Genomic DNA, 24,363 nt, shown 5'->3' on the forward strand with positions numbered 1-24,363 from the left:
TATCGAAAAAGTACTGATTATTTCATTCTCCTTTTGAAATAGTTGAAAGCCGGGGGTTTTGGGGCAATCTGAAAGGACAAGTCTGAAACTAGTCAGGACCATAAATACAAATCAAACTGCTAACTAGTGATAACAGAATCTGGTTGGATTTAATATTTTGGAACCACTCAACGGAATGAACTGGAACCAATTTTCCCAGCCCTGGCGTTTGTATTATCAATAGCGGCGCTGCCGATACTTTTCCCTCTGCAAGCGAATTTTCATCTCAACAATGTATTTATTCCATCTTCACTTAATCCATTACGTATTTTACCGTTGGTATCATAAATATAATGGGACGAATCGGCAGTCTCAGGAGCCAATTAATGTAAAAAAAGTCAATCTCTAATTGAGAGTCATCTCATCGCTTTTGTTGCAGTTTAAGGTTACCGAGAATGTATCCAGCGATATTTACATACATAGAAAAACATATGATAAGGTTAAGAGCATGTCAGTCTAAGATAAAGTCATTATTAATGTTTAGGAGCTGCATCGAAAACAGGGTATAAAAAGCCACATATTATACCATACTACCGGTTGACAAGCAACAAGTTGTCAAATTCGTAACATTAAATGCCCACTCACGTAGCGTTTTATACTATTTTTTTGTTTGGCCTTTTTAGTTTTAAATTTTTTTTGTATACAGTCCAATAAAAAAAATCATGAAAACTAGCCAATCTTGTGTAGAATTGATTAATTATTTGGATACAACTATAGTTGACCGCAGGGAATCCAAACTAGCTGGAAATTGTACGCGGAATATCAAAATCGAGTAAAATGATATAGGGTATCCGGTATATTTACGGTATACTTTGAAAATGAGAAGCTATATTTCGGTATATTTTTGAGGGTCAGTCGGTATATTTTATCGATAAATCCTCGGTCACACTGCTGCATGCGGCAAACGAAAATGTAAGAAATTAAATTAAATTTATAATCGTAAAAAAACGAACAAATTAGTTAAAAGCACACAAGTGAATTCAATAACCGGGTATTACCATATAGTGAAACATGGTTTTCCGTAGTTTTCCCGCATGGAACAGCCAAACTGCGAGCAGACATGTTGGCATCGGTGTGGTGTGTGTGTTCTTGTGCGAGTGTTTGTGTGGCTTGCGTCTGGCTGGGGGAACGAGAAAAACAACAAATTTGGAGGAAGTTCTGCGCCATATTCTGGCTATTTCCACGGCCTGATAGCCGAAAAACCTCTATTGCGTCTTATGGAATTGCGGCAGCAGTGCGCTGTTGCTGGTGTCTATTTCACGCATCGTTACTCCAGTTAATTGAATCGTTAATCAATGCAGCACGAACGGATCGAGAGCCAGTCGGCTGGTGGAGGTCCTACTTCTGCTACCCCCCTGTGGCGGCTATGTATCTGTGGCACTTGTTGGGTGGCCCGACCGACCCCCCGTCCACGGAACAGAGGCAGTGCAAAATTAATGCCAGCTGGTTCCCACTCTGAGGAAAAACACACACCACAAACACACACACAAGCATAGAAAGCGCTGTCGCTATCAAAAGTTTTGCAGCCAGCTGTTTTCTGTTCCACAAATATGGCTGGATTGGATTCCATTTGGGGGTCCGACATTTCTCTTTGTGGATCTCGACGGCTTGTTATTGTTGCTCCGTGTGTGTGTGCCAGCTGTTGGGTCCTGTTGAACTCTCTTCAGAGTGTGTGTGTGTGTGTATAACAACGCCAATTGCTATGGCTTCGCTTTTGTGTATCCATATATCCTGCAAAATATCTCTTCCAGTGGTACAGTGGGAGAACACACATTTCCACCACCATCTCGCAATGTCACGATTCGTTCCACTGTTGCACACAGCTGTAATTGTTGTTGTTTGTATCATCCTTCGGGCTCTGCTCGCACGTACACAGACAGGGTCTGTGTGTGGACTCTATTCGGTCCGCTTCTGGCCACCATTTGGCTTCGTCGTCTGCCTTTTCAGTACCTTCGTGGGGCGCCAGTCGCGCCATTCGCTTTTCCCGTTCGGTTTGTCTCCCCTCATTGCTCCGTTCGATAATTGCCTGTAAGCTCCCAATAGGAGGGGGAGAAGTTTCCTAATCCCAGGAGGAAACACTCCAATGCACTCCACTCACAGAAACACACACGAACTTAATTTGTTGCTAATCTAATGCCACTTCTCCTCCCCCCTCTCTTTTCTTTGCAGCCATGCAATATGTTGGCGCAGGTTCAGCCTCAAGTATGTTCAATTGCGGAAGAGAGGGAGTTGCAAATGTTAAATATATGTATGGATTCGTGTGTGGGAGTGCGTACGTGAGTGCGTGTTCGTGAGTGAAAATATAAATGATACAGTGAAAGAAGAAAAACAACAAATATGCGCGCAATTTTGTCTCTATATGTGTGAAAACGCGTCCCTGTTTATTTGGAGTCACGCAAACACACAGCAGACAGAACACACACACGAGCTCAAATTAAATGAAATCCAAGCCGAGCAAAGTCAGACAGAGGTTGCCCCCCACTTGGCTGTTGCTTTTTTTTTTGGATTTCGTTTTGTCGCCCTTTTTGCAAAAACAAACAGTCCGGAGAGCAAAAACAAACAGCAGCGCACTGTGTTTGGTTTACTGTTATAATACATAATACATAGTAATAAAAAGAGTTTTGTTTTCTCCCTTTCATCCACCTTTTGCCTTTCCTTTCCATTCCAGTCGACGCGCCTCAATGTTTAATAATTTACGCCGTTAAAATGCATTTCAATAAAATAAACTAATGAAACATTGAAAACAATGACAAACATAAAAAACGTATAATCTAATATTCAAGCGTACAATGTGAAATTGTGTAATGTGAAATTCTAGAAGTTAAGTGCGAATTGTATGTATTATTTAAAATTTTTGTTTCATTTTGTACAAAAATAAGTAAAAAGAGTAAAAAAAAGAAGAAAAAACCCCAAATAACCATAAAAAACAAAAAACAAAAAAAAAACGAAAAACAAAAACGTTCAGTTAGTGCAGTTTATAAAAGAAATATTTAAAAAAAAATCAAAGCAAACGTAGGAATAAAAGGAAAGGAGGAAGCAGAAAAAGGACCAACGACAGCGTGAGAAAAGTAGATAAAGAAGCAGCAGAAGGACCAATAACAACCGCTAGAAGAGCAGGAAGAAGTAGCAGCAGAAGGACCAAATAAAACAACAAGAAACGAAGAATTGCTTTTGTGGACGCAAGGTGTGACGGGGCTCAGAGGAGAACGCAACGGAGCGCGCGAGAGAAACATGTCAACGTTCTTAAACAATTTCTTCCCGGCAGGTAAGCAAAATCAAACACAGAAATCAAAGAATGCTGGAAAGAACAAAATGAAATCATAGGAACGGGACAGGGGAATGGCTTCGGTCGGCCCTTCAATTGAAAGTCACCTTTGGCATATCTCATGAAGCCTGTATGACACTGGCACTCGAGACACTGCTTCATCGGCCTGTAACTTAACCAAGTGAGTGTCATACAGGCACAGCCAGCACTCTACTCTTGTCTGTGGCCTGGGTCATCCTGTAATTTGATTCTCCTTTCTCTCCCTCTCATTTAAATTGAATTTTGCTGTGTGATTATTGGCAATTACATGGCCCATTCGGTGGACGTGACCGTGAGACGACGTGCGACGGAGAGCGACGGTGCAGCTCCGAGTAATCAATCTGGCCCGCAAGAACCAGAGAGCGGAAGAACAGAGCGTTTCCCATTAATTACGAGCGTCGATTATTGTTTTCCTTTCTACGTAGAAATGGCCAGATTCAACCCTAGGGATTGTATCCACAATTGAGGGATCAGAAACAAGTTCCACAATGGGCCTTTTTCTGTGGCATTTTCTTTGTCCTGCTGGAAAAACCACTTCCTAAACCAAAAAAAAAATCCATATAAAAGTTGGAGCGGGGAAATGTGCACTCTGCAAACTGGTTTGCAGAGCCGAAAAATCCAGCCCTCCGATCATCAACTCACTCGGTGGCGTCAAAACAAGAAGAGGCATAACAACAATTCCTCTCTCGGTTTGAGGGCAACGGCAGCTGACGGAAATACATTGACTTTAACGTCGGGCTGGCGGGTGCTTCTGGTGCAAAGCGTTATGTCTGAAGGTGCACTGGGTTACCTGTTGACGGCCCTTCTTTGGCGCTGCTTCTGGTGCTTCTGCTGGCACTGTCCGTTCTGGTAGAGTGCAGCTGGGATAACTGGTTTCCCACTCGCTCCTTTCTGTTGCTTCTTCTTCTGTCTTGTTTTGAACTGCTTTAATGGAACAAGAGCCTGCACAAAACCGACTCTAGAGAACTAGAGATGTGTTCCAAATGTGTTGCCAAATCTAAAACGGCTACCAAAATAGTGATTTAGCAACTTTCGTCCATCTGTCAAGGGTGTCTATTAGCAACTATTCTACTACCATTACCTGATTTTAGGTCTTTAACAACCTTTGATGACTAAAAACGGAAGTAAAGACGAAGTAGATTGAAACTTCCTTGCAATAACAAGTTAAAATTGTTCAAAAAATGTAATTTTACTTATCTTGTTTTCCCCCCTTTGGGTGGAAAATCCCAAACATTTTAGGAGGGTATATTTTCGCATCTTGTGCAATGCTATAAATGCCATAACCCTGGGAGTCCGTACAACACAGCTTTCCGCCGAACTGAATCCATTTTGGCGTTTGTTTATGGCACATAAAACAGAGAGCTGCAAAAAGAAAGCGAACGCTGTGCAAATATTTTTCGGCCCCATTTTATTGACGCCCACACTAAAAGCCCCCTAAAGGTCTCTCCTCCTTTCTCCCAACCCATTAGTTCCCTTTTACTCGAGACAACAGAGACTAGAAGAGACTTTATTTTATTTCTATCAAATTTTGATTGCCCAACGATTCGTGAAAGGATTTCGATGTGCCTTCCTCCACTCTTTATTATCCACCAAGTGCACGGAATATGTTCCATGGAAACTGTAGCGAAAATACATATGTAGCTGTGATGGAAGGGGCATTGATGGGAGTCGGAGAGAGCGAAAACAATAACTATCGATTGATTATAGTCGATTGGTTTGTCTGCCATTCGCCTTTTGTTTATGAATATTCGTGGAAATTGCTGGAAAATAACTCTCATCAATGGGCCATAACAATTTCCTCTAGAGTTCCTTTGTTTCTTGTCGCCAAATATAAATAGATGGATAATTGCACAGGGAGTGTGCCTTGAGGCAGAAACATGTGATATTCCAGCACAGACCTTTTCATAGCTAGAATGTAGCTAAATTGCCAGCTCTAGATATTCTGCTACATTTTCAACCATGATGGATGCCTCCTTCATAGATGCAAGATCACCATCGGCTCCTCTCCACTTCCATCTCGCTCTCTCTGTGATCCTGTGTATTTGGTTGTATATCAATTTTTCGCTGGCTGGGTGTCGTTTTCGGTGTCCTCTGTGCTCCTTCTCTCATTTCGTTTCGTTTCATTTTATGCTTCCCCATAATTTAATTATCGCGCGAAGGCGCCACACCATTTACAGGCGCAGACAAGTTGACGTCGCTAATGTGCGATGTTTGTCACTTTTGTTTTGGCTCGGCCTTCTCCCCTTCGTTTTGCCCCCTCCATGTCTGTTTCTCGCGGAATTCCAACACACGACGCAACAAAGTATGCAACACATTCTTTTGTGGCACGAGCCTTACATATTTTGGCACTGCGCCTTGCCTGCCTTCTTTCTATGGCTCTTCCTCTTTGGCTTGGCAAGCGGCTAATAATGATCCCCGTGCGTGCCCCACTCTGTCTCTCTCTCTCTCTTTGTCTATGTGTGTGTCTGTTTCTGTCTGTTTGGCCGTTTAATTTCGCATTCGCTTGCGCTTGCCAAAATCCCATTGTGCCCTTGGGTAGAAATGCTTTGCACACACGCATTACTCATTTCTGCTCCCTAACCATCCCGCATTGCCATTCGCCTCTGCTAAATATGCCTCTGGGCCTGTGCCACAAGTCTAGTGGCTATAAAGCAATTTGGCCAAGTGCGTGGCCCGCACACGTACCAGCCTGCAGAAGAGGGAACGGAATAAGCCCATTCCACGCTGGGCTACTCAACGGGTTTCCCGCAGGAAGAGCTGAGAGTGGTCATTCGCCAAAAGTAAAGCAGGAGATTCTGTTCGGTGGGTCCAAGGGTGTTTATAGTTCTTTGGAGGAAAAGTTAATTAATTAAAAGAGTGAATTAGTAAATACCCCTAAATCATTATCTAAAATATGTTAATTTTCAATTTTTGAAGGTCATTAGATGATAGAAATAACAATCCTTGGAATGGCTTTCGACTGCCGAATACGTATTAAAGGTAAATGGGTTGTGTGCCTGCTTGGTATGTTGAAAAGCAAACTGAATCAACAACTCATGTTATTTTGTTCTAAGAACCGCAAAATATCTTTCCCCCATAGGCAGGCAATTGTTTAGGGTCTCCGAGAATGAAGCCAGGGGGTATTTTCTTGTTGTGTTTACAGTGTCTATCTGATTGGGCAGATAGCGGTATAGAGACATAAACAATACTGTCTCAAGCGTTGTCTATTTATAGAATTGTTTGTCGGGGTATCGGGTTAAAATCTTATCGACCAATATTGGTTCGTTACCTTTTTGATAACTTATATTTGTATTTCTTTAATATTTTCTATGTTTCGAATGAACATTTGTGACTGAAAATTTCGTTGGGTGCATCTACAGTTTTAAGAGTCTCACGTTCGAACGACCAGTTACTCCACAACTGTATTTATCGCTTTTGCTGTGTTTTGCTTTCGTTCGCTTTGGCTTTATTTGTATTTTTTTGTGTGATTTGCTTTCGTGTGTTGGTTTTGTATTATTGCTCGTTGTTTGCGTTTGCACTTTGCTTCGTGTTATTTTTTTGTTGGTTTTCTGTTTTTGTGCTTTTTGGTGTTGAGGTGTTTTGCTTTTATTTTTGCCGTTTCTGCTCTGCCTACCTCGTTCGCTGCTGTTGCTTGAGCTGCCACTGCCACCACACTACCTCTGCCTCGGTTAGTCACTCTTTGGCGGAGGCCACGAAAGTTACCCCACACGGTCGTAAGGTAATCGCTAAAGTTGAGAGTCTCTGAAAGTGTCGTCGTATGGGGAGTGCGTGCAACGGTAAACGTGCTGGGAAAGTGGAACGAGAATCAGCAGAGGAGCGATGAAATGTTGTGAGTCGGAGTGTTATACGTGACATGTGTTAACCCCCTAACCCCCCAGCCCCAGAAGTTAGCCCCACATTAGATCGGCCGCTGGTAGGAGGGCGCAACTGAAACTGAGCTTTTCTCTGCCCATAGGCGGCAAGAGATGAAGCAGAAAATGTGTAAGGGGCGAAGACAAAGAAGAACAAATGACACAAAGATGGGGAGAAATTTCCCAATGTCGTTCTCCCTTTATCTCTCTTTCTGCATATCATTTTGCGGCTCGTTTCACATTTACAACTTCCGCTGCTGGGTGTCACTCCACCCTCCGCCGCCTTCCTTTGGCCCAGCTCTGGCCGCATTTCAAAAAATGTAAAACTGTAAAGCTGTCGAAATCGAAAACACTCGCATACGAATCGCCGAATAAATAATGAAGAAAAAAGCGCGAATAGGCTTAATTTCATTTGTTCATATTTACCACACAATTTACATTTTTTCAACGTTTTGCGCTTTCGCAATTGTTGAGCCTAACACCGCCCCCAGCGCCCGCTCCACCGCTCACCTTAACATTTGCACAGCTGTTCGGGCAGCAACTATGATTTCCAGCAGCTGTTGCTGAGCGTCGCAGGCGAATTGGGTCACACTGTTGCTGCTGTGTTGCCGTTACCATTGCCACCGCGTCAGAGGCAAAGCCAGAGTCAGAGACCAGACAAACTTGTCTTGGCCAATGCTCAAATCTCGACTCATATGGCCCTGTCTCTGTCCAACAGCAGCGGAGATTGCGATCAGAACTAAAAAAAAAAGATTGACGAGCAATAAACGAGCGGCAGGGTAGTGTAGGAGGGAGTGTGGCCAGTTTTAGATATTCGTCTTCTGCGTCTAGAAACGAATAGAGGGGAATATTACAGATATTCCAAAACATCACGAATTTATAGTAGATATTGTTTACCTTCAAAGCAGCTCTGAGTCTTTGCTATCTATCGTTTGCCATGGCCTTATCATATGCTCTTAAGCATGTATCAAGTTTACCCCCCTGATCAGTTGCAGGAAATCAGGATTTGATTCATTCGGGGTGGCCTTTTCTTTGAAGAGACTACAGATACATTGTATGTACGTCCATATGTTTTAAGATACATTTGTATGTACGAGTATGAACACATGTACATACATATGTATGTGCTTGTAAATGTGTCCGTACATAGATACATATAAAGTGTTTGTATAAAGATAGGCCTGGAGTGCTTCTATTTGATTGTTGGGGCGCTGATAATGAAGCAAAAGCCTTGGCTATAAATATTTCATTTATAATGTACTTACAGATTGGCGTGTGTTTGTGTATTGCGTTTGCTTGCTTGTGTGTGTGAGTGTGTGTAAATTATTATTACAGTGAGAGCCACGTGTGTGCGTGCTGTCTCTATCGCTCTCGCCGTCTCTCATTCCCATTTACATTCGAAGTTATCAGATGATCACACATACATACCCCACACTTTACCACGCTCCCCACCTCCCACTCCCCCATTCCATTGCATATTTAAAATCCGCAAAATACTCGATTTGGTTGAGTTTCTTGATGAGAGTGGTAGAGGGAGAGGAGGGAGGGTGCACGTCGGTACGGCAATGGGCAAACACATGATCGTGAACACGATCAGAATGCAGTCGTCCCCTCCAAAGGGGTCATTGGAATCGAGACGAGTGCTTGTGAAACTGTTAGCGCTCGCTTTATTGCCGCCCCAAGAATAAACAAACAAACCAGATGGGCAGAGACTGGTTTACCCAGTACTCTCTCGTTGCACAATCGGGTATGCTCAACTTTGTGTAGCTTGCCTGTAATGCCTCCTCCTTTTGTCTTCTCACTGTGTTCAATTACTTGATTGTCGAGTACAGGATATCCTATAGTCGAAACACTTGAAATTCTGCCTTGGATGTGGATTTTGTTGTTGCTGCTACGCGTGTGCATTCAGAGTTTGAACTTTCCAAGTAGCTGCAGCGGCAGCAGCAACACCAACAAGAACGATGGCCACATATTTACAGTTAATCGAAACGAGTGCACGCCCACTTTGCCTGCTCTCGTCTATCCATCGTCACACAGTTTGACACTCACTGTGGGGCTTGCTCACTCTCTCCCTCCTCCAATTCTATGGCTCTCACTCGCATCGCTCACTCTGGCTACTCTCTCTGTATCTCTCTCTCTCTTTGACTGTTGTTGGCGCTGTGCTTTCCCATTGCGCGCCTCCGCAGTTGATTGAAAGTGGGCTTTAGTGCCGGTCGGTTCGCGTGCGATCGTTTGTTCGAACATTTTGCATATTCAATACGCTTTTACCGCCTCTTGTGGCCGCGACGTGCCGCCAAGTGACACTTAACGGTAAACCGTGCTGCCACATCAACGCATATTACGTGACGTAACAGCGGGCTTTTTGTTATTGTTTGGCCCCCATCCACTTTTCCCCCTTCTGCGACATGTGTGAGTGGTTTACCTGACTCTCTGTTTGCACCCGAATTGCTACGTAAGAGAGAAGAGAGAGTACGAGTGTGTGTGTCGCTACGTGAGTGTACAGGGCATAGTGTGCGTGTGTGTTTGTGGCGTTTTCATGAACGCGTTCGTGATCTTTGAAGCAAAACAAAAGCTGTCTCCGTTTTTGCCGTGAAACGTAGCAGAAGCAAAAATAATAATCAGTTGTCTATATATGCATTCACACATGGATTTTTACACACAAACAGAAAAATATATGTAAATACATAAATACGTATGCATGTATAGCGATATATAGTTTTTTTGCCGACGTCATGCCAACAAACAGCCAGTGGCTGGCAATTTATGTAAATGTAAAGTGAAAAAAAGAAAACCAGCAAAAGCAACAGCCACAACAACTTACATACAGTTGTAGAGTGATTGTCCGCTGCTGGGCAACAGTATTCGGTTCGGGTTAATCGTTCTAACCGATTTTCAGTCCACTGACTGGACATGCTCAAGTGCCAAACTGTAGACAACACCTGATTGTGGTTCTCAAACTGCCAGAACGGGTCTGATCGCCTCTTCCCCCGCCAAATACTGGCCAAACAAAAATGAGCATTCAATTAGAACACTTTATTTTCAAATTCGAAATCGAATTAATTAACTCTGCGCGCGAAATATTGCATTTACGAGCAGGAATATTTAATTTAATTTCGTTCTAAACATTACCGTGCACCCCGAACCCTGGATACCCTGTAAAGCTGTCTTGTGGTTTATTTTGGGAAAACGCCTTCTTTAAAAGGCTTACAATTTGCCCACCACCTGCTAAAATAGATTGGTGTGGCTCTTGGCCAAGTGAATATAGCCTACTCGTAATAATCTTCAAAATCTTGGGTATTTTTATACAGAATTCAAGGCTAATATCACTTGTTATTTCAACCATGGGCATTGGCCCCGTACCCCCCGACATCCGGCAGCGACATTGGGTGTCTCTCGTTCTACCTGGCACCGTGAAAACAAAACGAAGAAGAAATGTTTTGCTTTTGAAATTACTTTTCACTTTCTGTTTTTTCAATACACTTGAATTTCTTAGTGCATTTCAAATGCTTTCTTGCCGTGCCGTGTGACAGCATAATAACACTGATTGACTCGATGATTCAATGAATGAAGATATCTCCATTTGTATTTGTTTTTTAATTATTGAGCACTTGTTGCACAAATCAGCGGCACCATTTATTACCACGGATATAGATCAACTCTTTTCCCGCTCTGAACAAAATTTGATATTCAACCGTTTTATCAAATAAGCAAATTGTTATTATTTATTTTTCAGATTCTGGGTGGTGACTCAAAATGCACCCAACTGCTGTGAATCTGTTGATTAAAACCTAACACCTGTTCTCTGCAACCTGAGTTCCAAAGTGCACCATTTCTTTCGCCAGAATATCAATTAGTATTTTAGCAGCAAAAGGTTATATTCCGTATAAAAACAGAGTTCTATGTGAAAACCACGAATTGTGTGGCGCTGCTGCTGATGCCTTCTGACAGAAATTGCGTCTTGGCTTTAGTTTGTTTTGACGCAAGCAAGCAGCAGCGGCACAAGAAGAAGCAGTGTTGATGTTTCTGGGCCTCTTCGTCAGCGACAATAAATTGCGCATACTCCGAAAATTGGGAATGTGGTGGAAAATAACAGGGAAGAGTGGGATGTGGGGTGGTTGGTGGGTCTAAAAGGGGTCCCAGAGGAGAGATATGAACAGCAAATGAAATACTGTTGATGTTTGTTTAATTGATTTCTAATCAATTATCATGTGTTGGGCCCCCTCTACACATACATATCTATCTATTGGTCTCTCATTCATGTTTTCTCTCTCTCTCTCTCTATTCACAGATACGGCTGCTATGGATCCAATTTTCTACTCGCCCACGAATGGTATTCCGTCAGAGAGTAAACTCGCTACTTATATGGTAAGTTAAGGGCCCCGTTTCAGAAGGAAATTTCAGCTTTGAGAACAGCTACCCAGAACAGCTGTTTCATTCTAATTCGATTTTCATTCGAGTGTACTCTTGACCGACTTTTGGATTTCATTTCTGAATATTTTTGTGTTCTTTTTATACCCGGTACTCGAAGAGTAAATAGGGTATATTGTATTTGTGCGGATAACGGTTGTATGTAACGCACAGAAGGAAACGTTTCCGACCCCATAAAGTATATATATTCTTGATCAGCATCAATAGCCGAGTCGATTGAGCCATGTCTGTCTGTCCGTCTGTCCGTCTGTCCGTCTGTCCGTCCGTCCGTCTTGTTTGTCGGCTAGTTCTCAGAGACTATAAGAGCTAGAGCCACCAAATTTTGGCACCAGACTGCTGTATGCTCACACTGAAACCAGTGTATTTCAAAAATGAGCCCCCCCCCCTTCCGCCCCCGCAAAAGGGCGAAAACCTCCCAAATCCCCAATTTTAAAGATAACAGAAAACTAAAAACGCCATTCCGTAGGGAATGACCATATCTATCAGATCACCAAATTGGGATCCGATTGGATCATTATTATAGCCACAATGGAGAAATTAATTTTCAGTGGCCAAACCCACCCCGTCCCGCAGCATTTACACTCTGCTTCGCGCTTATGGCCTGGCCCCCTGACACGTCACTGCCTCTGCCGCTGCCTCTGCCGCTGCCTCTGCCTCTGCCACTGCCCCTGCCGCGACTCTGCAGTGTGTGTCTTTAGGGGAGGGTGGCGAGCTAAAGGAGCGTGTTGGCTTGAGTAGTGTTGTTGATGTAGATGACAGATGAAGAAAAAATGTAAAATTTGACAAATAACCGCTAAAGTGCAGATGTAGTACTGAGTGCCGGGTATAAAAGTTGTGACGCGTAAGAAGCGTCTCACACGTCCCTTCTCGTTTTGCGTTGTGGTTGGGACTACTGACACACAAACTGCCATATAAGTCGTCTATATGCACGTTAAATATCAATTTGTGTTAATGCATGGCTTTTTATTGCACCAACCGGGGGAAAAACATAAGGCTTGAAAGGCTCTCAAACAGAATTAACGATAAAATATTCCAAGTGGAACATTCAACGAATCGCCACATAATTTTCATGGAAGTACACGACTTTTATGTACTTGCTTTGGGGCTGTGAAATGTACATAACGATAAAAGTAATTCCAGATATCAGCGCACCAATAAGTTGAAGAAATCACTGGGATACTTTGATCCGATCGTGGCATGTTATCCGAGACGGGCGAGATAGTTACATTGTATGTACAAAGATTAAAGCTTATTAAATTGCGATTTGATAACATAATCCGCATTTTGCTCTATAACGTATAAATACGCTGATCGCATAGACTGGGAGCAGTCCAACAACAAATAAAAACAATCCTTACCTTATCACTGCACCACACACACTGTGTCTGTTTTGTTTTTGCAAAACGTCCGTCAATGTCAGTTGACAGATTCATACATACAGAAGACAGATATTCGGGAACAAAACGCTCCTACCAAACTTCACTTGCACACATTTCCTCGCCGTGCCACCTTTATGCAGCCTCTCTGATCTGAATCATCCTTTCTCTCTCTCTCTCTCTTTATCTCTGTCTCTCCCTGCATGCGTGCCACCGTGCCCCCGTCTTTGATCTCTGCACTGCACTGAATTCTTCGATACATGTCAGAATCGACAGAATGTTGCCACAACGAGCGGCGGCGGTGGCTTTGGGCTTAATAGCGGATTCTCGCTACTCAATCTGGATGCGCCCCTGGCGGCAGTGAACAAAAAGTCCCAGGTAAAGCAGAGATCTGTGTCTCAGCCGCTCCCTCTGTATCCTATCTGTCTATTCTATGGAGGAGGATACGAGGAGGAGTCGGGTAGATGAGAGTCGTAATCGTTAAACGTGTGTTGCCGTAACGGGTTGGTATTCCAGCATCGATTAGAAGTAGAAGTCGCCTGTAGAATAAGCCCCAAGTCCTGTGTCCGTACAGTAGAACCCCATTTAGTGCTTTCCCCTTTACAGTGTCGGCAAGTAGAATGGTACTTAGATGAGTGTCAGAGTCCGTGTGGAGCAGTATTAATGTATTAATCGTACACCTCTCGATCCTTTCCATTTACTACAGGTTACGCCGCAATCGCCAGAATTCATTCCAACGCGCATCAACTCGTCCCCCAATTTCTACGCACCATATCATAACACGCCCATGCAACTGAGTAACGGGCTCAATGGCGTCAATGGGTTAACTGCCGCAGCCGCAGCAGCAGCATCGGGTGCAGCCGTAGCACCCGCATCCACAGCGGCAGCAGCGGCTGCCGTGTCCGTGACCATCAGCAAAACGGCGAACGGCAGCAGCTCGATGCTGTCCCTGCAAAAGTCCGCCTCCTCCATTGTCAGCATTGCACAACAGCACCAGCAGCAGAAACAGCAGTCTCCGCTGGTGCACAGCAATTCGGGGTCTGCCCCATCGGCCCCCATAGCAATCAGCGGCGCACCACCGAATCCTAGCGCCGCCCCCTTCGTGAGCAGCATGTCCGCGCAAACACCACTCAAGGGTCGAGGGCCAATGCTCCGGCAGGAGTCGCCCACGGCAGCAATGCTAGCGGGCGGACCGGGCGAGAAGTCTCCACCGCACGGCATGACACCGCACGGCGCATCGCCGATACCCACGACGCTGCCCGCGAGCGTTCATCAGGTGAGACCATTGATTGACCATTGTCCCTGTGACCGCACATAGTAATCCGGTTCTTTTTCCTGCAGGAGAATGTCGGTGGCACCATCTACTTCTATCCGACTGCCAATGCGCAGGGCAACCAGCCAGTCGTTAATTCCGTGGTTGTGGATGCAACGCATCCGGCTCATCCGGCGCATCATGGGGTCAGCTCTGTGCCAACGATGAGCAGTGTGGGTGGCGTATCCTCGACGCTTATGTATACGGGTCATGTCTATCCGGGTCCGGCCTCGAATGTGATAACCATGCAGCCGAAGACGCAGCTGGAGTCCGCCTTCTTCATACCCGACGAAATGCGGTCCGACATTCTTGCCCGCAACGAGATCTCCAACCTGATAATGGACGCAGCGGAGGCTGCTCAGCATGCCCTTCCACACGAAGTGGACAACTACCATGCCCTCTATCCGCTGGAGCCGCCGGCCCAGCCGCTGCACGCCAAGCTCACGCTCCCCGCCAGCACATACCGGGCCACGCACAACACTACCGGCTATAAGTACTGCCTGCGGAGGTTGCACGGTAGGTGTTGCTGCTCTCCGCATCTGTCTGCCGTATGCTAATCGTATCGTTCCACTTTAGGGTTCCGTTTGCAGTCAACCAAATGCATGACGCTGGTGGAGATGTGGAAGAAACTGCAGCACACGAATGTGGTGCAACTGCGCGAGGTGTTCACGACGAAAGCATTTGGTGATAACTGTGAGTGAAAGGGTTTCAGGCGATTTGCTAAAAAAATGGGTTTGTTAAGAAGGTTCCTGGATTTCATGGGAGAGCGAGGGCTCAAGCTACTGGGGGCCATTAGAGCCAAGGGGCTAGATAATACATTCACCTGAATTTAAGAGAGACGGATCTGAAGTCCTGTTCCACTAATACTTCATTTTATATTTAATCACTGTTTTTGTTTGCCATTCGTCTATGGGAAATGGGTGCAGCTGTAACTGCAGACGAATGTTTGTCATAGTGGAACCAGGTTATAATCCAGCCCTTTATCCATGGCAACTGTTGTTTTAGCCGATTTCTAATTCCCTTTATACTGCCTCCCTGCAGCCTTAGTATTAGTGTACGACTACTATCCCGGCTCACAGACATTGCTGGCCAAATACTTTACGCCCGCGCCAGAGACCAACGGTTACACTGATCCATTCCAAGGCGAAGCTCGCCCATTCAGGTGGGTAAAGCAACAAAGCAAAGGAACACGTCAGATGTCTATAATGTACCCATTACAGTCATAAGAGTAACATGCAGCGCACCAGCAACGGACCATTGCTGCCGGAAGCCACCATCTGGTCGATCATCATGCAGCTAACCGCAGGCCTGAGGGCCATACACCAGGCGGGACTTGCCTGCAAGTATGTCTGATAGATACAAACTGATAGATAAATATATTAATCCATTCCTTTTCTTTGCCAGAGTACTGGATCCCACGAAGATCATTGTGACGGGCAAAAGAGTTCGTTTCAGCTCCTGTTGCATATCGGATATTACGCAATTCGACCCAAACGCGGCCAATCCCCTGGCTCTCGTTAACATGCATCAGCAGGTAAACTATAAACACAGAATGAAATGGGAAAATGTTTAATTAATGGTCTTTTATTTGTTTATAGGACGATCTGACCGCGTTGGGTCGTTTGGTATTGGCGCTGGCCTGCCGCTGCCTTCAGTCTGTGCAGCGCGACAATGTCCAATCGAGCATTGACATGGTAACGCGAAACTACTCCACCGATCTTCGTAACTTCATTGTGTAAGAAATGACATCCACGAGATGTTGCTAAAATCATTGTTAATAATCCCCTCCGACTGATTTGACGCGTTGCAGTTACCTCTTCACCACGAATAACCGCCGATCTGTTACCGATCTGATGCCGATGATAGGTGCCCGTTTCTATACTCAACTGGATGCACTGCAGAGCCAAATCGATATGCAGGAGGATGAGCTGGCCAAGGAGATGGAGAACGGGCGCCTGTACCGAATTTTGGTGAAACTAAACAGCATCAACGAACGGCCAGAGTAGGTCCCCAGAGCCAAGAGCCAAGAGCTATCTCATCGTTCTTCTTTTTGCTTTAGTTTCAATTTGGACTGCACCTGGTCGGAGACTGGCGATAGATACATGTTGAAATTATTCCGTGATTATTTGTTTCATTCCGTCACCGAGGATGGCCGGCCCTGGATGGATCACGCACACATTGTACAATCCCTCAATAAGCTGGATGCTGGCTCCATCGAGCGCGTAAGTGGAAAACGTCGAAAGATTCGCCAAGAGGGGAAGAGAGAGAGACAGAGTCAGAGTGAGAAAGTAATCCAATTCCGATCCTTAGGTGCAACTGATGTCGCGCGATGAGCAGTCTGTCCTAATTGTTTCCTACGCTGAACTCAAGAATTGTCTGGAGAACGCCTTCTCCGAACTGATGTCTAGTGCGGCCAATTGATGAGCCTCAACACCTCAAAATGAAACTGAAAACACGCGCAGCTCTACCCAGCTCTACCCAATACCCAATACCCGAATCGATCCTACTCCCCCAACACGACTACGATTAAAAGGATTAAACATAAGCGAAACATTAATTATGACTAAGACATTTTGGCGCATGCCGATCAAAACAGAACCCACAAAACGCTAAAACCCCTAAACAACCCATTCAAATACGAAAGTTTATATTGCTAAGCCAAATCGGAAAGAAAGAAAACTGATGATATCCCCCATGTTATGTTTAGCTCTTAACTTTACATTTTAGGCATTTAAACAACAGAATCCACAACAAACAAAAGAAACAAAACAATAATTTAAACGACAAATTCGGTAGATATCACGAGAAGAGCATAAACCACATCCACAAAAAAGCAACTTTTTGAAAACGAAATCTCTCCAAAAAAAAGAAACACAAACAAAAAATACACGACAAAAACTTCAAAATACAAAAAAAAGAAAAACAACTAAACTTAAAAGCAAAAACAAAAGAAAAAGCAAACAAAAAAACTTGAAAAATTCTTTAAAGAGAAAAAAAAAGGGAAAAAAGAAAAAAAAAGTTAAAAAGAAAAAGAAAAGAAAACTTGCGAAAGAGCTGAAACAACATGGATCTATTTTTACAGAGCTAAGAAAGAGAGAGAGAGAGTGGAATGGATGAAAGTATTTATAAGTGTGTATTAAAAAAAGGTCTTAAGAAAAAAAAAAAATTTTGCAACAATAAATAACTGTAATAACAAAAACAAACAAAAATATTGCGCGGCAGTGCAGAAAAAAGCGTTGAGCAACAACAAAAAAAGAAAACCACTTGAAAGCAGAATACAAATGAGGACAAGGAACCACATCAAATGTTTATAAAGCATTTCCAACAATGAGCGGAGCCGCCCTCTCCCCCGCACCCCTGGCTACCAAAAAAAAACCAAAACCGAAAAAGATTATGAAATTGAAAATAAAGCTTAAGCGGAAGCGGAAGACGAGGAAAGGAACAGGAAATGGAAATGGAAGACAAGAAACAACAACCGATAAAACGTTTTTATTTTTCAACTATGTATTTTTTATAGTGAAATATTTTTAACATACAAAAAACCAAAAAAAAAGAAGAAAGAAAAACAAATTTTCTAAAGACAGTTTAAAACGTTTACAAAAAAACCAAACGAAAAATGCAAAGTGAAACTACGAGTATGATGTATGTAAATGTAAAGAATGAAAAACAAAAATGTAAATGTTGGTTCAAGGAACATGCAAAGCGACGCACAGCGCGACTTTAGAAAGTATCTCTAAACAAAAGCAAAAACAAAAACAAAAGCGATACTCAAAATCTGATACTGAAACGGGTACTGGCAGTGAAACCGTAACCGTAACCGTACACGAGACCGTTAACTGTAACTGAAACTGAAACTGTCTAGGCCATAGCGTGATATGTACATACATCCATTTTGAGCGAGTCTTCGATCAACTGTAGCTGCGTTCGAATAATTTGTTTATGATCTTAGTCGAGTACACTCTGATGCAAATGTAAATTGTAATGCACGCGCTGAAATTCCGAGTACAATATTTTACGAACGAAAGTCTGTATCTAGCTCTTAAACTCCAGTTCTCCACTACTCCAAACTCCACACCTTCCTCGCCCCACACCCACTCGCAAAAGATTCCAGAAGAGTCGCGTTGAGCCAGCGCTGACGCATATCACTCCGAAAACTGTACTCCAAAAACATCCGCGATTTGTATCAAAACCGAGAAAAGAACAGGAGAAATATTCAAAAGGCTTCAACTACTCCGCACCACCAGCAAACAAAACAAAAGAAAAGAGAAGAGAGAATCGTATTCAATGGAGAAGGCAAGGTATTTGTAAAACATATTAAGTGCAATTTGATTTGAAGACACTTGCTAACTTCAAAAACGATATCATGATTTTGTTGTACAAAACAGAAACACGAAAACAAATACCAAGCAAAGCAACAAATCTTAAGGATCCAATTTTACAGAGTCCACTCATAATTCCTCTAAGCAAAACGTTTCCCATTTTTGGCAATGCAATTCTATCCTAAGTGTTATACAACAAACAAAATATTCTGTAGATGCTGTGGTTTCTTTACCAGCTACATATTTGTGATTTATACTAATTTTGTACTTGTTGTTGGCCAAACTCGAGTTATTCAGATGATTTGATTTGTGATTTCAACAAATTTTACAATTATTTTTCTTGATTTATTTTTTTTAGTGACCTTTCCTAAGTAATTTTTACTTTTCCTACTCTCAATATATCATTTTTGTCAGATTTATCGCGTACTTTCTTTTAAATTAAATTACTGTGTACATCAACGTAAGACTAATTATTTAATTGAAACAAAAACGAGTAAAATAAAACAAAATGTATAAAAACTTTTTGAGAAAACCAATAAAAAAATAATAAAAATTTGAAATCAACAGATTTTATCATCCGATTAAATATTCCACTGAGGTCGTTTCCCCTTTGCAATTAATTTAAAAGATTAATAAATATTTATTTATATTTGGAGATGCTTACAAAAGGAAGCACTAGCAATGTCTCGTTGTTCTTATTGCTGAAGGATGAAGAAGAGGCCATGAGTTCTTTTGAAGTACTTGTCGGACATGAAGTAATTATGTTCGCGTTGCTATGAATGGAGTAGATTCCTGGCAATCAAGCCAGGTTCAGACTTAACTGTTATTTTTGAAATTTCATAATTTATACACAAGTGAAAACGTTCCGCCCGACACAAACACAGAACAAAAGTACACAACAGACGACATAGACACCAACACAATCCATTTGACACTGTTGCACGTGCTTTGAGGAGTCTTCCTCTATTAGTTCTTCCAGTACTCGAGTGTCCTGTGCAAGGGATTCGTCGCTGTTGAAAGATGTATTCAAGCGGATCCAGAAAGGACCTCTGTGGTGGTTGCCATTGTCTGGTGTGCGAATGTATCGGGATGGGTATGGCGCACGCAAAAAAATCCACACGCAGACGACGGCGGCATCACCTCGCTTCCCTTCCCGTGCGAGGGTTCCATGTGCTGGAGTTGATCCTTTTATTGATTCCACTAACTCTGATTATCTTGTCACGGGCTGCTGATGGAGCAGCTACTTTAAAATCGAATAGAGCACCTACAATCAAATTGGTAGGAGCAAAGATTGTAACAGCAAATGGCTCAGCAGCCACAATTGTACCATCCGTGGGCGCAACCACTGTAAATGCCACAGGAGGAGCAACTACCGTGCAAGCTTCAACTGACACCAACAACGTGGGCTATCCCCCATATTCACGGGAGCCGTTAATCTTTGCAAGGGCTGCTGGTGAAAGAGCTAATGTGAAGCCGGTTACAGCTGACAACTACGTGGGCTACCCGCCATATTCCCGGGATCCGAGTATCTTTGCACGGGCTGGGGGTGAAGGACAAACAAATGCAACAACTGATGCAGCTGCAGGTGATGGTGCAACCACTGTAAAGGGCGATGAAGAAGGAGGAGGGACAGCACCACCTATCAAGCCGCAAAATGTAGATACTGTTTGGCGTGAGGGCTACGATGGCGACGGTACGACGCACGAGCAGCTTGGACAGAAGCACTGGCCTGCCGCAGAGTACAGCCGCTACGTGAGCAACGCGCCATATTCACGGGACTTGGCCTCAACTTCCAGGGCCTTGAATGTCGTTTACAATTTTACGCATTTCCTGTTCGACACGTTTATCAACGACGAGCCAGCCCTGCCGCCGGGTGAGTAGAACTAGGTCAGCTGTTGATGCGGCTCATTGGCATCACCTTCACTTTCTCACTACAGGCTATGTTGAAGCAACGGACGAAGACCAATTGGTGCTCGGTCCCAATGTGCATGGTAATGATTGGGCCGCCTTGATGGATCGGTACTGGTCTCTGCTTCTGTTTGTGATATTCCTCCTGGCATGGATAATTGTCATACCTTTTATAGGGTAAGTGGAGGTCCCCATTTGCGTACAGTTTATTTTGTTCTCATGTTGTCACACAACCTGCAGTGTGTGCTATTGCTGCTTTTGCTGTTGTCTAAGGTGCAAACAGGGTTGTACGCAGTGCACGGCACGCGAGGACTTTCGGTGGCGCATTGGTTGCAGCGTATGCCTCCTCGTGATGATCTTTGGCCTGATGTGAGTCAGTCAGCCTCAATGGCAGGCAAAATAATTAGCTTGCGATTGTCCGCAGCTCTGGCCTGGCCACAGCGTTTGTGGCGAATAAGTTCGTGGATCGGGGCTTCGGGGAAACCAAGGTGACAATGCGACGTGCCAATGATGATACTTGTGTCTTTCTGAGGGATGTGGCTGACCACATTCACCACCTGATGGTGCACAACTACCAGCAGCTGGAGGCTCATCTGGATGAACATCTGAATAGTGAGTGCAATGGACAAGAAATGCCATTTTTCCATCTCCCATTCATTCCTTTTTGTAGATGCGCATGATCACATATTTCTTGACCTGGCGGACACTTCCGATGGTAATTCGCTTAGTGAACTGGAGCGCATCTTGGACAATATGCCAAAAGCCTACCAGCTGATGAAACAAGTGGATGTTCTGGAGAAGGAGATGCGTTTCTATGGATCCCAGCTTAAAGACGGTAACTACATGCAAATGATGGCCATCCAGCCTAATGTTCGTCTGTTGGCCCTTTTAGGTTTGCGGGGCATGAAACGAACCATTAGCTATGCGGCTTTCTGGCTATGCCCATACACAGACTGTTACAAATTCGCCCGTAATAATCGTATACAGCTAATTGATACTTCAGCCTGTCTGCACTTTGACTTGGTACACTCATTTCTCTACTTATAACTTCAATTCCAATGACTAATGCGGGTCTCATTTCTAGATTCCCAATTCTACAGTCTATGTGGAAGCAATCGAGAAAATTATGAAGGATAGGCTTTATGTTATACCAAAGCTGGCAATAGTACGTCTCAACAAAATTAAAGAGATGATCAAAAAACAGATGAGACTCGTTGTTCCTCCAATATTGAAGAGCATCGACAATGGCCGGTTGGTTTACTTGCAAAAGGCAGTAGAAATACGCGACATTATCGAGGGAGTCATCAGCGATATTCACCTCAATACCCTGAGCAGCACAAAGACATTTGACGATGTCTACGAAATGTTTGGCCCAGATCGCAGTGCTGTTAACCAAATAATTATCATATTAATATTGATAGTAAGTGGAAATTCTTGATTTTGGTTTATATGAAACATTCTGTTTTCGACTACTTACAGATTATCTTAATCCTCACTTCGGCCCTGATTTGTGGCTGCGCTGGATCTACTCGGAGGGCCCCTGGACGATCTGGATTTTGTAGCAAGGGCATGGCCGCCTCATGCCTGCTAATGTGAGTTTAAACATACAAACTTGTGTGCCAATTCGTAATCTGTTTGAGTTTTCAGTGCCATTATCCTAATATTTTGTGTGTTCTCGGTTATAACACTGGTTGGACTATTTTACTTAATGATCGGACTAGTTACACACGAGACCGCCTGTGCCACTACACATGGCGATGATTTGTCAATAATCTTCCGTCGGCTCGACACCCTGATGGATATCAATCGTTACATGGTGGGGAATCGGGTAGACTCGACGGCGTCATCGCGAACGCTTGCAGTGTCAAATTCAATCAGGTCCTGCCATGCAAATGAGTCCATCTTTGAGATGTTAATAGCACTAAACGTTTTCAACATAAACGACCTGGCGAATAGGGAAATATTGATCCATAATGAGGAGAGTACACCCTTGTTTACTGATGATTTATCCGCTGTGTATATATTGAAAGCCGAAGAGAAGATCAAGCTCAATGAGATGCGTTTGGGCAATCTATCGCTATACCATAGCAGCCTATACGAACAACATCTTTGCACGAAATTTGTGCACACGGATTTGACAGTGCTGGCAAATAGGTTGTACGGCATGTCAACCTTTCTCGCCGGAAATGACGTTAGGCCAGGTTCAATCCAGTTCAAGCTGGATTACCTTAATGCCATGCAATACTATGAAAACATGCACGAACCACTGAGGAGGTCCATTAACAAAATTTTGGAGAAAGTGAAGCTGATTGACAGCCTCATTCTGTACGACAACCACAACTTTAATACGTCGATATCATTACTACTCGAAGCGGCAGAAAAGTCCGAGAACTTTATCAAGAGCAAGGGCAAGGATTTCATCAATACCCTGGCGAAGAACCTTTCCGCCACAGCCAATGAAGTGATTAAGGATTATGTTGAAATGGTGATATTGGAAAGCAAGAAAAACGTTGGACATTGCCAGCCCCTCGCATACGTTTACTATCAAGGCATTCACTTTGTTTGTTCCCGTCTGGTGGATCCAATAGTGAGTGCAGGTTTCACCTGAATATCCAACAATATCCTTTAAGTGTTTATCCCATTACTTTGCAGAATGCATTTTGGGCGGCGATACTTCTCTGCGCCCTGCTGCTTCTACCTATACTCTTTGTTTGCCATCGTCTGATGTGCTTGTACCTTAGAATCTATCCGATTGTCGCTGTAACAGGTGGCCCTGTGAGTAGGTAAGTCCTTAAATCCCCCCAAAATGTTTATAATTAGAAATTTAGCTCGATTTCTTTCTTGCAGCTGTCCCTTCTGCACAGGCCAGCCAGCGCCAGTTACTTTCTGCCATGGAGGCCAACAGGCACATTGTGAGTGCCCCTTTGGCAACAGGACAGACCAGGCGGCTAGCGCTGCATCACAGAAGACGGGAAACCAAGTGCAATGGGCGGATCAGGTGACTGAGGATAACAACAAACCTAAGAATGATTAAGTCAAATCATGGCTGGCTCATCATTGTACTAAAGTCAGAAAGACACTTCAAAGAGAGGAACTACATTTTATACACACTGAGATCAACAGGTACACTTTTATAATATAGCCCCTTAATCCATAATCGATCCCTGCCACTGGCTTGCTGTTTTGCGTGTGCGTTTAGAGCAGTTTCACATTGCCGAAACAAAATGTATGCTAAAGTCGGCACAACGGCTGATGCTAAAATACGCACATATCCATTCATACATACATATATATATACATATGTATGTACATACACACGTATGCAACGGAACATTCGCGCATGCACAGAAATGTACAAAAATTCACGCGCATGCTCGATCTTGCACGAGCTTGAACGCCGTTCCACATTTCGAACGTGGGGTAGAACTGCGATGCGTGTGCCCTAAGAATTCCCAACTGGTTCTAGCACGGGCAGCCTTGTATTCCTGAATTGTGCTATCGTTCGGCACTCTGGCTTCTCTTCAATTGTCGAATAAATCTTTCGCCTTTTACTAAAGATTTCCGTGGAGAGGGGCACTCTAATGAGTCTAAAATAAATTTTTGCTAGTGCCCTGTCGCAAGACTTGGGGCCATAAGTGATAAATGAAAAGAAATGCAATTTGAAAGATTGCAAGCAGCCTGACTATGGTAAATGAAGCTGAACAACGATCTCTGGCAGCTACTACAAGTGGAGTTCTTTCGTGTAAATCGATCCCAGGCGATCTCCTAAAAATGTCTGCCAGGGTGAGTACGCATAAGTATTATTTAAAATTTTTTATTTAAACTA

At 43.6% G+C, this 24,363-nt stretch overlaps 2 protein-coding genes and 1 non-coding gene across 7 annotated transcripts; all 3 read left to right on the top strand.

The window, feature by feature from the left end:
* Positions 1–2,992: 2,992 nt before the first annotated feature.
* Positions 2,993–17,173, top strand: LOC117895404 (PAN2-PAN3 deadenylation complex subunit PAN3). Of its 5 annotated transcripts, none has more exons than XM_034803033.1 (13): positions 2,993–3,304; positions 11,483–11,559; positions 13,266–13,376; positions 13,705–14,274; positions 14,340–14,826; positions 14,887–15,003; positions 15,352–15,472; positions 15,531–15,653; positions 15,715–15,844; positions 15,909–16,045; positions 16,121–16,312; positions 16,370–16,532; positions 16,621–17,173. In XM_034803033.1, the coding sequence occupies exons 1-13, from the start codon at positions 3,271–3,273 to the stop codon at positions 16,729–16,731; spliced, it is 2,373 nt and encodes a 790-aa protein (XP_034658924.1). In that variant the 5' UTR covers positions 2,993–3,270; the 3' UTR covers positions 16,732–17,173. The 5 variants fall into 5 exon arrangements, with proteins under 5 accessions (XP_034658924.1, XP_034658925.1, XP_034658927.1 ...); XM_034803034.1 differs by having other exon boundaries at positions 13,275–13,376; positions 16,621–16,762; XM_034803035.1 differs by lacking the exon at positions 2,993–3,304 and adding an exon at positions 10,002–10,112 and having other exon boundaries at positions 16,621–16,762.
* Positions 17,174–19,504: 2,331 nt separating this feature from the next.
* LOC117895403 (prominin-like protein) lies at positions 19,505–23,582 on the top strand. Its single transcript, XM_034803032.1, has 11 exons — positions 19,505–20,502; positions 20,567–20,714; positions 20,778–20,906; positions 20,962–21,149; positions 21,208–21,372; positions 21,430–21,560; positions 21,622–21,957; positions 22,017–22,129; positions 22,185–23,124; positions 23,190–23,320; positions 23,385–23,582. The coding sequence occupies exons 1-11, from the start codon at positions 19,650–19,652 to the stop codon at positions 23,569–23,571; spliced, it is 3,321 nt and encodes a 1,106-aa protein (XP_034658923.1). The 5' UTR covers positions 19,505–19,649; the 3' UTR covers positions 23,572–23,582.
* Positions 23,583–24,042: 460 nt separating this feature from the next.
* LOC117895919 lies at positions 24,043–24,156 on the top strand. The gene has a single exon (XR_004648992.1). It is a non-coding gene; the product is annotated as a U5 spliceosomal RNA (small nuclear RNA).
* Positions 24,157–24,363: the final 207 nt, after the last annotated feature.

Source organism: Drosophila subobscura, chromosome J (assembly GCF_008121235.1).
Source record: "Drosophila subobscura isolate 14011-0131.10 chromosome J, UCBerk_Dsub_1.0, whole genome shotgun sequence".
Lineage (NCBI taxonomy): Eukaryota > Metazoa > Arthropoda > Insecta > Diptera > Drosophilidae > Drosophila > Drosophila subobscura.